This window comes from Alosa pseudoharengus, unplaced genomic scaffold (assembly GCF_046254945.1).
Source record: "Alosa pseudoharengus isolate Yale_2024_CS ecotype anadromous, Long Island Sound unplaced genomic scaffold, YU_APseudo_1.1 YU_APseudo_1.1_scf_2, whole genome shotgun sequence".
In the NCBI taxonomy this organism is placed as follows: domain Eukaryota; kingdom Metazoa; phylum Chordata; class Actinopteri; order Clupeiformes; family Clupeidae; genus Alosa; species Alosa pseudoharengus.
In genome coordinates, this window is record NW_027468663.1 from 41279538 (window position 1) to 41294929 (window position 15392).

At 42.6% G+C, this 15392-nt stretch overlaps 1 protein-coding gene across 1 annotated transcript; it reads left to right on the plus strand.

Annotated features, from left to right (window-relative positions):
- The first annotated feature begins 212 nt into the window (after nt 1-212).
- On the plus strand, nt 213-15135 carry cabp4 (calcium binding protein 4). Its single transcript, XM_076293273.1, has 7 exons — nt 213-352; nt 1240-1423; nt 7798-7828; nt 10273-10416; nt 12278-12387; nt 14105-14252; nt 15107-15135. Exons 1-7 carry the CDS (start codon nt 213-215, stop codon nt 15133-15135), a joined length of 786 nt encoding a protein of 261 aa, XP_076149388.1.
- The last annotated feature ends 257 nt before the right edge of the window (nt 15136-15392 follow it).

Below are 15392 nucleotides of genomic sequence, written 5' to 3' on the forward strand. Positions count from 1 at the left end.
TCATCCCATCTCATCTCAGCTTCTCGTGCTCTTCAACTTACCACTGACATGCTAAAGGGATTGTAATTTGCTCACTTTCTTTACAAGTCATATCTACACCAGCCACTCACATACACACACAGAAACATACTAACACCACAGCAACTCCCATCCACCTGTGCAGTCACCCTGGACCATTACAACCTATCTTACTCTATCATCTCTCCCACAGAATGTCTCAGAAAGTAGAGAAGAAAGTGCCAGTGAAGGGGGGAGCGGACAGTCGACCCTCCTCTGCTGCAGGAAGGTTGGACAGTCGACCCTCTTCTGCTGCAGGAAGGTCGGACAGTCGACCCGCTTCTGCTGCAGGGAGGTAGGCCTCAATCCAACTGAGAGTACAAAGATTGGCAATAACTAGATCAATGGATGAATTAATGAGACCTACTGATGGCCTTGACTTGTTTATTTAGACCATAGACTGTTCTATATATACAGTCTATGATTTAGACTGACAAAATGCAGATGGGATGGCAAGGAAATGGATAATAAATGGGTGACATACCATAGATATTGATTATCATTGCCATGACATTGGTCGTGGTTATAGAGATGCTGTATGGAATTATGGAGGACCCAGCATTTGGGTAGCTGAAAATAATACAGACCTAGATGGTTACATTCATCCAAAAATCCACTTCCATTGTTAATTTGCTGAAATAGTTCCCATTTTCATCCTTAGGACAGGTTTGCTTGTAGAACTACAGTAGCCTATAGCCTACAGGTCCTCACCACAGTCTAAATTGCCATTGTTAGCAAGGAAAGCTACTGTAGCAATGTAACAACTAGAAATCAGTCACATTAATTAAAAACCATTTCAAGGATAGTTTTGTTGATACAAACCTATGATTTTGTTGTTTTACTGAACTCTAGCTCCTATGTCACCGGTTGACTCCATAGTAGGCTATATGAGTATAACACTGAGCTTGTTAGCTTTCTGTTGAGTTTCAACTAACATAAAACCACTGCTGGCTTTAGCGGCTAAATGATCTCAGAGATGTCGAAGATATTGTTTCTCTCAGGTCCCTTGGTTCTATTAGTTTGTGACATTGTCCAATAACCCGGTGTAGAGGTGTGAAAATAAAGCAACATTTTAATATGTAATATATTAAGAATTAAACAAAAACATAATGTGCTTTAATGATGGTAATAACATTGATAGTGATGGTGAAGAAGGTTTCTCACTGTACTTTCCTTTGGCAGCACTTCCTCTCGCACTCAGTCTCCAGGGGATGGCCTGAAGTCCTCTCTCCGAGGCTCCCATAAAGGCTCAACACACAAAGACTCCACGAGCAGCTCATCCAGCCAGCGCAAGAAGAGCCGACAACTCAGTGACAACTCCATCGCTGCCATCTACGCACCCTACATCAACGCGCTGTTTGGCCAGGTTAATATACCAGCCATTATATCTCACTGTTCAGTAATAACACAACAACAAAAGCAAATGTCTAGTGATATTTAAGTCTACTGTTACATTGAAATTGTATTAAAAAATCATTGTGGCAACTAAGCCTACAACAGTGGATAATTTAGAGCACCATTTCCCCTCACCATTTCCCACTCTTAAAACAGGCTGTTTTCTGCAATACAGGGGCAAATTTGGTGGGTTAGCCAATGTACTGTATAATAGATGAATCTTCTGACCTCATTCCTTCCCTCACTAAGCTGAATGTCCCACTGGTCACTTCTTATAAGAGTATGTATTTCACTTCTCACTTTCATAGGCCGGTCTTTCCACCTCGTTTTGCCTACAGTATAGCCACTAGCCAGCAGTGCTTACTTAACATCTACTACAGCTAGTCAAGTAGTTGTGTTGCCTTTAGCTCACTACTGGTTCAAAATGGGACCAGACTGCTCACCATCCTCTAATGAAGGAATTGTCTGGTGGTGCCACTCCGTGTTCAGACATGATCTGTTCTCCTGCTGTCTAAGCAGTCTCGACCATATTGTCTCTTCCGATGTGTTCCCCCGTGGCTGACAGAGGGAGGTGCAGGTTAGGGGAGTGCACCCAGGGACCTCATCTGTAGGCTGGTTTCACAAGGGTCCTCCTGACAGCTGCCTGGCTTCCGCAGATCACTGAACACCCGCCCTTATTATTTATATCTCAACCCAAAGCATCTGCCAGTCTTTGATGTGTGGGAGCTCAGGATAATTCATTTGCAAGTCACACTGCTATACTTTCCATATAGATTACACATAAATACACAACATAGATTTTAACCAAAATAACTCAAGTGCATTATGACAATGTTAGAAATGGTTAAAAAAATAAGTCTGAGAATTAAAGCATTTTCTTGGGATTCCTTATTATGACTGTCGCGCAGCGAAGCGGCTGTCATATAGTTTTAGTCAGATTTTTTTTTCTTTTTTTTTCCGCATGGCCAATTTTCCGTCAAGGATTCCCAGGACACTGAAAGACCGGGGTGCACAAAACTTGGTGGGCATGTAGCCCTACAATGATCACATGGAACTATTGTTTTTCGTTTTGATCTGTAGCCCCCCCAACCCCCCAAAAAGAAGGGTAGGGCGGACACAGTTTTCTGTGAATATCTTGAGAACCATAGGGTTTAGGAGGACCACCTTTTTTTTCGTATGTTGATCTTAAGGGGCCATGTCATCCCATTCCATAACTACTAATTTCATGTATAGCGCCACTAAGTTAAAAATTAAAATGCAAAAAATAAGGTGTTGTAATCACAATACCTCTGGCTGACATGGTCAAAACTGCACGAAATTGAAAGTGTAGGATCATTATGACACCCTCTGAATGCATGCCAAGTTTCGTGGACTTTCGTTAATGGGGGGCCATACAATAAATTAATTTATGTGTACATTTAGTGACTGTCCACCAACAGAGTTTTCTGTGAATATCTTGAGAACCGTAGGGCCTAGGATGACCAATGTTTTGCTTATGTTTGCCTCCAGAGGTCATGTTAACCCATTCCATATGCACACATGTGCATAAACAGATGCACACGCACACACATACATTCACAGTAATCATACGTATGACACATACACACACAGTAGACATATGTACACATGCACGCACATGCACACACACACAGGCACACACACAGGCACACACACACGCACACGCACACACACACACACACACACACACACACACACATAAACATGTACACGCACACATGCACACAATTCAAGAATTTCTTAGAATTATGAACAGGCAGGATGGGGGTCGGGTTGTATAAAATGTATTTTACATGTGAAATGTGTGAACTAATCATGTTTTGGTACTTGTTGTCTAGCAGATATCAGTGAGAATTGAGTGTGCATAATGCAATTCAGTGAGACAGTTAGAATCCTATATGCATTTCACCTTTTGTTTTTAGCCAGCAGCCAGACCAGCAGATACCCTGACTTTGCTGAATTACTGAAGCTAAGCAGGCTTAGTTAGTACTTGGATAAGAAACCTCCTTGGAACAGTAGGTTCCTGCTGGAAGTGGTGTTGGTGGCCGGCCAAAAGCCACCAAACAAATATCAATCCCAATACCCTATTGCAGTGACAGGGACACTGTACTGCAGGAGATCCTTTGCATGAATGTTAAATTGAGGTCCTGACTCACCATGGTTGTTAAAGATCCCATGGCACTTATCACAAAGATTTGCTTTATTTATGCACACATACATAAAGAGACACACACATGCACACACACATACATAAAAACACACAAAGACACATTAACACACACACACACACACACACACATACATGCACACATGACATGCGCAAACACGCACACAAACACATAAACACACATACATACACACACACCCTCACACACATGCACCCACATATACAAACACACCTACATACACAAACACACACACACACACAAAAAAAAACACACACAAAACACATATACACAAAAACAACCACACACTCTGCACACACTCGATTACAAACACGAAAAAAGGAACAAAGTAGGAAATGCAATTTGACAATCGTCACTTATTTTTGTGGAAAAAATGTGCTGGACTGGGCGGCGGTCATATTTTGCACCACTCTGCGGTAAATCTAGTTTAGGTACACATTTGACCTCAGTAGAAACACACACTGACCAAGTGTGTGTAATTATTACTGTTATGAGTGTGAGAGGGTAATTGAGTGTAAAGACACGAGAGATCATGTTGAGGTGCGGACAACACGGCCCCTGTATGGCCTCTGAGCCCGGGATTTGAAAATGTGACATAGACTTTACCCTGCCTGCCATTTGTGCCCCTTGGACCAGCAGAGAGAGTAAACAGAGAACACTGCTGACCTGTCCTGAGAGCCATCCTCTTAGGGGGAGTGGGGGGGGGGGGGGGGGTAAGTTAGGAAAACATGGAAAACAAGAGATCGGGAAAGAAAGAGGGATGTCTGAAGGAGAGGAGGAGGAGGAAGGAGTGCAGGAGAACAAAAGAGAGAAGGTACATGTAGTAAATAGGGTGTGTTGTTCCCTCTTTGCCATATTTAATCTGAGGATTATAGGAGCATTAACAGACTATAGATCCCTGTCACAGTCAATTAGCCCTCATAACCACCTGCAGCTCAGATTATGAAGAGGTGTGTGTCATACACGTGTGTGTGTGTGTGTGTGTGTGTGTGTGTGTGTGTGTTTGTGTATGTCTCTGTCTGTTTGTATGTGTGTTATTTTCACTTTTTTATTTTCCTCAGTGCTTGTTCTGTTTCTTGTAGAAATGAGAGGTTGCAGTATAGTACTTTGTCTTTCTGTAATTGTGTGTGTGTGTTAGTGTGTGTGAGAGAGAGTGTGTCTGTTTACTTGCATGCATGACAGGAGACACAAGACTAATCATCACCATACCTCTGTTAAAACAAAAACAGACTGAGTTAATTTGCCGTATAGAAATTAATGAAATCTGAATGGGTGCACGTTGAGTCCAGATTCATCTTCCTACTTGTGCATGCATAAATCACAGCTTGATCACACTGCATGTGACACTCATAAACAAGTTTCTGCGGCTTCAGCCTGACAACAAGTCGCCCATCATCACTGCCGGCGGAGGCATGTGTGTCACTGCATCCGCTCGCTGCCCAGGGGACTGTTAATTTGCGAATCTCTGGACTGAAATGATTCTAAAAGGCTCAAACAGGAAATGAGCTTTGCATATAATATTGCCCTTATACCAAACTATAACATTAAAACTGGATATTTTAGAGGATATTATATCCTTTAATGTATGAATGTCATACCACAAGTGGCTAATGCTGACTGAGGTAAAGACATTTCTGTGCTTTATCAACATAGTGTTTGGAAGACTATACAGGCAGCGAATTTAATTTGGATCAGAGACGCATGGTTTTGTCCCAGTTATTTCTGCAATCTCAGTGCAACTCCAGCTGGGAGAAGCACTGAGATGTATTTGTGCAAATTCAGAGTGTAAGCTTCATCAGCTGAGTGAACAGTACAGTTCAAACCCTGACATCTGCGGAGCTAGCCTCACTGGTAACAAGTGGCTGTTATGGCATGTGCCTGGACTCCTCCACTTGTCACAAAATGACAGCGGTCTCTGTGTCGCCGCCCTAGAAAGCACGACACGAGTAGAAGTGATGCATTTAGACAGGGAAATAAGTCCTGATTGTGAAGACAAATACATGTTGCAAAGAAAAACAGTAAAAAATACCTGATTTTCAAGACTTGCTAACCATTTATGCTTAGAGGCATGCTTACGTTTGTCACAGTCTACACTGCTGTGATGAAATTATTATTCTTTTTTTGCTCACTCAATAAACTCATACATTGTCTGTGTACTTTCCCTGAGGTGCTGTCATCATCTGCCCATCTGTCCAGTCAGTGTGGAGCATGTGACCTACCTGTGGCTCGTGCTCCTGTTGAATGGACACAAGTAGTCAGTAGGAGTAGCTCTAGAGAGGCTTTTCTGCACAACCAAATGGCCGTCATCATGACTTGAGAGTGGCCTGTGTTGTGTTTGTGTTGGGAGTAGAGGTCATGTGTGTCCATCAGCTTCCTCTATGGTCCTACAGGATTCTAGCTGGCATCTGTACTTGACTGGCTGCCAGGCTTGCCATTTTTTGTCATTAGCCCCAAATGCAATTCATAGTGAAGTTTATAGGTGGCATCCACTTGGATCTCTTAGACCAGTGTTTCTCAAACTTTTTAAGACCAAGGACCACTTAACCAGTAGAAAAAACTTCACGGACCACCTAGCTATAGACACAATAGGCTCACTCTCACTGAACCACCGTGGTTATTGTCTTTGCACCTTGCTTATTGTGTCAGAGGATTCATATGATTTAAATTGGCATAGCATACATAGGTAGTGTTGCAGAACTGTTTGGATTTACATACAAGTTGGTTCAATATTGCAAACAACTCATCTATAATTTATTTTTTACCACGTCTGCTCGCGGACCACTTGGGATAGCTTGCGGACCACCAGTGGTCCCCGGACCACACTTTGAGAAAAACTGTCTTAGACCAACACTAAAATTGAACTGCAGCTCATTTTGATATATGCCACTCAAAATAGGGAAAGTGACATGAAATAATTTTTGTATATTGCATTCTATTTCAAAATGATATCAAGAAATAATTTTCAGTAATGTCCAAAATGAAGCAGATAGCGGAGCATTCAAGTCATCTAAAGTCATATTTTCCCATAGACTCAGTAAAGAGGATAGGGGAAGCTCACATATTTGAATGTGAGAGTATGTAAGTTTTCTGTGTGCTTGTGCCAGGGACCATAATTCAATGGTATGTGGTGTGTCCTTCATCTAGCGGTCAAGCCAGGCTTTTAGCAGATCCTGTATTGTGTGTCTGAGTGTTTATGCACTTGTATGTTTGTGTGTGTGCGTCTTTTTTCCATTGGCTTCAACTGCATTAGCATTGTTGTCAAAGTATAATTATATACACACACAAATCTGTAAATCCATGTGTGTGTCGCTGTGTGTGTGAGTGTGTGTGTATGTGTGTGTACATGTCTGTCTGCGTTTGCACGTGTTGGTTCGTTTATTGAGTGTGACTATGCATGGCTGTCCAGATTTGGACAGAGAGAGAGAGAGAGGGAGAGGCATGGTATGCTGTAATCCTATTAGTGAATGAGCTCCTCTGCATCTCAGTCCTCTCCATCAGTCAGTCAGTCAAAGCCTGCACAGGGATGGGTGCCGCCTGTCATTATGCACCGCAGAGAAAAGAGAGCTTAACACCAGAGGCGTCCTCTAGGGACTGCTCACTGGAACGCTCTCCTCAATTCCCTAGTTTGCACCCCACTTTCACACTGACTGTTTCACTCATAGGGTCCTTTCTCTCTGCTGGAGTACTTCTGATACACACACACACACACACACACACACACACACACACACACACACACACACACATGCTCCACTCTTCCTCATCTGTCTCTGTCGTTACCTCAGTTCTATCCCCACCCCTTCCCCTCCCCCTCTCCTCTGAGACAGCAACTGTACATGTGTTTTTATGGCTTAACCTTGCGGTTGCAGTCTTGTCAGCATAATTGCTTAATAACACTGTGAAAAAGAGATAATGTTTTAACAGGTCCTTAAAAAATCCTCGGGAGGGTTGAGATGGCTTCTCTGATTAGTACCTCTAGCCGAGGGCCTGCCATGATCTTTAGGTCCTAGTGAAGGAAGGTCATTTGATGGCCCATTGAACATGTCTGTCCCTGACTCACGTACCTCCTTCTACCCTCCCCCACCTCTCTCTCTCCTGGCATCCATCCACCTTTTCCTCGTGTTCTGCATCCTCATCACAGGACAGAGAGTTATTACCCGAGGAGCTGGATGGTAAGTGCTACATTGCATCACTACGTTGTAAATTCCCTTGTCTTGTCACTTCACTTGTCATGTGCTTTACAAAAGCATTGTGTGGTTTTGCACCGTGGCTTAATCCTATCCCCACCCACTAGCGATGATTCATGCCAGATGACAGTGCACACCACTGCATACCCAGCACAGCTCAACGGCCCTGTGGTGGTGGAGAACACCACCAGCAGACAAAATGGAAAAGAGAGAGAAACATGGGGAAGAAAGACTTAAAGGAAAGATCCGGAGTTAAAACAATTTGACGCTACCGGAACACAAAGTCAGGCTATTTGCTTCCTTCAGAAACATGTCTTGTTATAACCTCTCTGTACACTTTCAATTTACAATACAGTACTTCAGTTTGTCTGGGACCCTATACTCATGCTACCACTGAAGGCTATTTTGTGTTTTTTGCTATTCAGTGGTTTGAAAATAGCGATTTCTTTTGACGTGAATCTATTCTCCATAGCCACACACTTTCATTGCTAATGCAAACAATGGTCTAACTCAAAACTCCTCAGATTAACGTAATTTTGCTTCCAAACGACAGTTGTCGTTATCATCCATAAATAGACCCCAGGTTGTTTCAACTCTGGAGTTTTCCTCTAAATAGGACTTTTTCTATTATGCACGAGCTTCACTTCAACATGTTGCTAACAGGTCCCGAACACTTTTGATCTTCAGTTGTGAGCGGAATATAGGTAAAATTGGGGTGGTCTGGTCTTATTCAACAAGCTGGCAGACTTGACATCTCTTCAGCCAGTGAATCTCAATTGGTGGCTGAATCACATGTTTTCAGACCTAGGCAGCCAAGAACAAATGGCTTGTGTTATTTTGATATTTTTGTATTTGCTACCCCAGATACCCAAATTAATACATGCATAAAGAACAGAAAGGGTGATATTTCCATATTAAGTCCCCTTTAATAACTAAAGAATGGCCAGACCCATTGCAATACGCAATGTAACATTGAGGGAAATGGTCTACCGCTGTGGAAATAGAATTACACTTGATAATACGCTGTAAGTTGTTGAAGATATTAATATGAAGGAACTATGACTGGCTCCACGCTGGTGTGGCAGAGGGGCTGTTCTACTGGTCATGCATATGGTGGCTGTGTTCCACTGCTGTAATGCCCTTGGTTACTGGGCTGCTGATTGGCTGTCAGTACAGGTAAACACTACACTGTCAGTTCATCCATAGACAATATGCATGTATACCCATCTGAAGGGAAAAAAAAACTGTCATGGCTGTCTGGAACTGCTCACATTTTATGAATTTTTAGGATTATTCATAAATGCAAATGACTGTAGGATAAACAAAGAATCCTCTTCGTCAAAATAAATAATACTCTCTCCTGTTTCCTTTTTTCTCTGCTGAGATCCAGTCCCTGATGTTAGGTTTCTCTATTTAGCTATTTTGTTATATATATATATTACACAGTATAATGCGTAAAATGACATCTTCTACTCACACTGTGCATAGATACACAGATGGATATATATATTTCCCCCAAGGACATTTTCTATGGAAAATCACACTTTCAGTATCATATGTTTGTTTGGACATCACACATGATTTATAACGGGAATGTCTGGCCTGGTACAATTCACACCCTTTTAAAGGAACATTATAGGATGCCTTTACACAGAATAGTTGTGAAAATGTTATATTTTTCATAACATCTTTCTTTAGGGCATAATTATGATACCACATAAGCCTTTTATAACAACTGTCATAAACAAATAAAAGGCTTCCACAGGCAAACAGATTACTACGGAGCCCAGGAGGTGTCATTGTAAGATATTTTTGTATATCGAGAGAATGTGCGCTCATTTTATTTAATTTGGGTCTCATTTTACTAGATTGTGTGCTCATTTTACTTAATAGTGCGCTTATTTTAATGAATTGTTTCCTTGATTTAGTAAATCGTGCACATATTTGACTAAATTGTGCACACATTTTACTATATTGTGCACACAATTTACTAAATCGTGCACATGTTTTACTAAATTGTGTGCTCATTTTACGAAAATTACAATGAGAGCACAATGACTAAAATGAGCACACTATTTAGTAAAACGTGCTCACAACTGAGTAAAATGTGTGCACAATTTACTAAATTGAGAGCACTATTTAGTAAAGTGCACGTTTTCTGGGTATACACCAAAAAATATGTTGCAATGACACCTTCAGGGTTCCGTAGATTATGAATACATAGTAGTAATGTATGTGCTGTGAAATGCACTAAAACAAAAATGGCCCTCGCCGTAGCCTGCAGTAATATACTGTATATGGTATGCATGACAATACTGTGGGTGCCCTTAATCCCTGTCATAGATTTCACATACACCCAAGGTCGGATGCGTCAAAAGTGTGTGTATGTGTGTGTTGAATCCCCGCTGTGCTGTGATGCTGCCCCACAGAGCTGCTGCAGGCCTTTAAGGAGTTTGACTATGACAGCGACGGCTACGTGCACTACAAGGATGTGGCCAACTGCATGAGGACCATGGGATACATGCCAACGGAGATGGAGCTCATCGAGATCAACCAGCAGATCAAGATGAAATGTAAGAGATGCATGGTGTGAGCTTGTGCATGTGAGTGTGTGTTGAAGGGAGAGAAAGATGGTGTGTGCTTGTCCTGGGGGCGGGGGGGTGGTCATTGTGGTGTGTGAGTGTGTAAGGGGTCTGAAGGTGTGTCTCTAAACTCTACTTGTGTGTTTTTGACTGTTTTGCAATACATGGGCACAGCTGCATGCCTGCGCAGATGCTGTGTACCTTCTATAGAGTTAACTGGAGTGCATACATGGATTTGTATTGGGCATAACTGTTTTTAGCTGGTTTATGTGTTACTTTAATATGTGACTGAAAGTATGTGTCAATATGTGTCGATATATGTATTTGCTGGCTATGCATCAATGTTAATAACCACAATAGTGACAAAAAGAGAGGATTCCTCTGGGAGGCTGATGAGACTTGATGAAATAAGATATGAGAGTATTAGGGTAAACACAGAGCTATTATATTAGATAGCACTCAGATGACATGCACACACACTCACACACACACACACACACACACACACACACACACACACACACACACACACACACACACACACACACACATATACACACACACAAATACACACCCACACACCTTGTAAATTAAACATTATTGTGTAAACTTGACATATTTGCCAAACCTAAACCTAAGAAGGTTATGCATAAACAAAACTGTTATCAGCCAATTAGGTTGTTAATTGATAGTCTTCACATTGTCTGTGCTTCTCTGTGGGTGTATGTACACATATTTCTGCTCTTCAGTGAGTATGCAAGGTTACGTAAAATTGTTAAATTTCACATTTGCATACAAAGATAAATATGTATGCAAGGGGTTGTCATTTTATTATGTATACTCTAAGGCACATTTTTGTGCAAATTAGTGTGTGAGAGAGCGAGAGAGTGAGATTTATGTAGGTGGAGGTCATATGTGATTTAATGTGTGTGTGTGTGTGCGTGTGTGTGTGTGTGTGTGTGTGTGTGTTTGCATGTGTGCGTATATGTATGTGTGTAATGTACAGTACGCCAGTAGTAACATACCAGTGCATACTTTCTCTCTGCAGTAAACATTGTGTGTGCAGGCACAGATACTTTAATGCCTTCAGGCTTGTTTAGTTCAGCTGATAGAACGACTGTTGGGCAACAAGCTTGTAACATCAAAGTCTGGAGCACAAGGAGCAAACTAGTGATGGAAAATATCTATCTATTCTAAGTGGCTTTTAGTCAAATTGCCTTTAAATGAAAGTGTTTACACTTTGACCATGTTATTGCAGATTGGGGTATTAGGTGTGGTTGTTTTCAATAAAAGTCACCAGAGGCAAAGTTCACAAATCAAAAACTCTTTGTATTCATAAGGGAAGGCGAATGATGAAAAACACAATTGAATCACCTAATCACCTAAACTTAAACAATAAGTCCTCATCTGACTCATTCTACTTAACAAAACAACCTCTCTGATGACCTTGACCCTATATCCCCGCCAACCTAAGGCCTCACACACCCAAGTGTTTATCAGGCCCAGGGTGTCTGTGCGTTAGCTATGGCCCCCTACTGCAGGCCTCTCCTGCGTTCCAGTGGAGCTGTCCATGGTACTCACTCTCTCTGTAGGGATGGGATAGTCCTTATAGATCCATGCCCATGTTTGAGTCATGACTAAGGGAGCCCTGCTTGGTGCAGGCTGGTTGGCATAACGACATGTAAACTAAACTGTGATGTTTCTTTCATTGTGTTTACAAGGTATAAATGGACTTAACAAAATGAGTTGATGTGTTTGTAAATTATGCATTCATATCTCTGATGAAGCACTCTCCCCTCTCTTTCTCTCTCTCTCTCTCTCTCTCTCTCTCTCTCTCTCTCTCTGTGGATAGGGGGAGGGCATGTGGACTTTGATGACTTCTGTGAGTTGATGGGCCCACGCATGCTAGCTGAGACTGCTCACATGGTGGGCCTACGGGAGCTCCGCTGTGCCTTCGCGCAGGTCAGTGTTTCAGAACAGAACACTTCACCATGTCATAATATGCACAGCCATAGATATATAATATATACGTGCACAGCATATGGCATGTAAATATTTACATGTCATATGAGCATGCACAGCATATGGCATGTAAACGTGTACCATTCTAAAGCCTACTGTATAATATAGATATGCACAGTGTTAAATGTGTGGTAAATGGGTACCACTTTATGCAGAGGATCCTGGTTCCACAACTCAAATAACCTCAAATTAGCAATTTGCATAAACATGACCTTCTGGAAGTTATCTCACATATGGTTTATGAATACTGCAGTTAATGGTGTCAAGGTGTGTACTCTCTTACATTTAATATAATTTGTAGAATTTTGATGTGGTTTCTTATGCTGAACATGCATGAATATGTTTTTATCACGTCACACAAATGTAAACTGCCTACCTTGAAAAATGCAAGCCTAGTCTATATTCAGTTTTACAGGGAAATGGAAAACTTGGAAAAAGTTTTAGCTTTTCACATCCATACTTTTCATGATAAATGTCCTAAAGTTCTCTCAAGGTAATGAGTTTGTCTTATGTAAGTGATGAAGTATTTACCACGATTAAATACTAAGAGCAGGGGATCTGAACTTTATTTGTCCACTGCAGTGAAAGAAGTTTGGCGGATGTCAAAAGATTTTGAACTTTCATTACGGGCAGGTTTGGGAAACCTGTACACAAGCACATTTATCTGACTTGGCCAGACCCTCCAGGCATTTCAAGCGACTCCCTGCCTCTGAACCCAGGTGCTGGTTCTCCACGGCTCACTGCGTCCCCCAGTAAGCCCTCTGATGTGGCCTTAATGACATGAGCACTATAATTGGGCAGGGGAGCCCACAATGTAAACCAGGCCAGGGCTCTTTATAAGATAAATGATTATGTCAATACGCACGGAGCGAGAGTTCCCCATGGGGTTGCACACCTAACAATACCACATCACGAGCCGCAGAAAAGCTGCACACTCCAACAAAACTGCATCATTCTACTGGGTCAGGAAATTCAGTTCGGTTTTTGTACAAGCTGCGCTTTTTGCAAGCGTCTTAATCAAAAAGGAGTTTAAGTGAGAGAGAAAGTGGAAAACCAGGGAGCAATAAAAAGAAAAGTGAGTCACGATTCAGCCTCCATGCTGCGGATTTTTGCTTATGTTAATCTGAGCGGTGGAGTAGGGCCAGGGTGAATGGGGTATGCCTGTGTGGCTTTTAACTGATAGGTCAGAAGAAGGATGGGTGGGTGCGAAAGGGAGAGCCCCCGGGGACATGATCCACCCAGGACAGGACATCCTGCTGAGACATTGGCGGCGCATTTTCTGCAGGTGTGATTCTGTCGGCTGCATGGCCACCAGGTAGCTATAGTACAGGGGGGCGTGCCTGCTGTCTAGCAATGAAAGGATCACAGAACAGGAGGGGGGAGTGTGATGTGTCAGTGCAGCGCAATCTCACATGTACAGGCAGAGCTGGCAGAGCTGGCGTTGTGTTTCTTTTCCTCTAAAACACTCCTCTGTCTGCTCACTTCTCTTTCTGCATTCCTGGCTGTCTCTCCTTTTCATTTCTCTCTCTCTCTCTCGTCTCTCTCTCTCTGTCTCCCTCTCCCTCTCTCTCACACACACACACTATTCTGTCTTTCTACTTGTCTCTGACTCTCTGGCCTGATGTCGCGTATGTCCCCCCCATCCATGCTTCTTCAGTTTGACTGTAATGGGGATGGACGGATCACCTTCGAGGAGCTGAAGGAATCCATGAAGAGTTTCCTGGGGGAGAAACTGAAGAAGGGCGAACTGGAGGAGATCCTCACTGACCTCGATCTCAACGGAGACGGGAACCTCGACTTCGACGGTACGCCTCTGTTACACAAGCATGGATGCGCACACACACACTCGCGTTCAAATCCACTCATGTACACAAACTCACTGCCAACAGAGGATGAGTCAGTCTACACTCACTCACTTGCTCATATGCACTCACATACATATACACACACACTTATACTGTACACACACACACACACACACATACATACATACATTTGTCTTAGATTTTGGATTAAATATTCAGTATTCTCATTTTCAAATTCAATGAAATATACAAACTTCAACAGGCATTGTTCATTGCAACACAAAAGCCCAGCATGTCTATGTAGTAACACTCTTCACAGCAAATTCTCTCTCTCTCACACACACACACACACACACACACACACACACACACACACACACACACACAGTACATGCATAAACACACATGCAACCATGTGACTGCCAAGAGCATCAGGTGTGTGTCACCCTCTCATGTCCACTCCAGTCACACGCGAGTGTTCAGTGACGCCTGGAGCTCTGAGTGCTAGCAGGTGACAGACATCAGGCGCGTGCAGAAACTCATGGCCATGCTCCGCATTGCTCCCTGCTGGCCGCAACTGTCCCCAGCAGTGCCCTTGCTCTGAGCAGCGCCGGCTCCTCCACAGCAGTCCAGGGCCGCCCGCACACGTTGCATTGACCACAGTGTTATGTGTTGCCCTGTTCTTGTCAGTACTGCTGTTCATTCACATCATGTCCTTCAGATTCAGTGACAGTCAGCTGGGACATGGTGGTGTTAGTCACAGCGCAGTGTGTGAAAGAACATTGGCCAGGGTTCTGTATTTTCTTTTGTCAAATAATGTCAGACTGACAACATTTTTCCTTTTCTTTTGACAGAGTTTGTCATGATGTTGGCCACCCGGTAGATTTCTCATCTCCCATTGCATGATGTCAAGTTGCTTCTCTGACAAAACCAGCGCTCATGTCCTCTCCAACCCACACTATGCTGCTCCAGTGTAAATGCTTCATGGCAATGTATTTCTATATTTGTATGATGAAGCCACTGTAAAGACTAGATCAAGGATTAATTAATTTCTGACCAAACTGGTGTTAATCATTGCCTAATCTGTGTAAACAGTTCAGCAAATGGAATTTAACCGATATCTCAAAGGGCATTAGGACA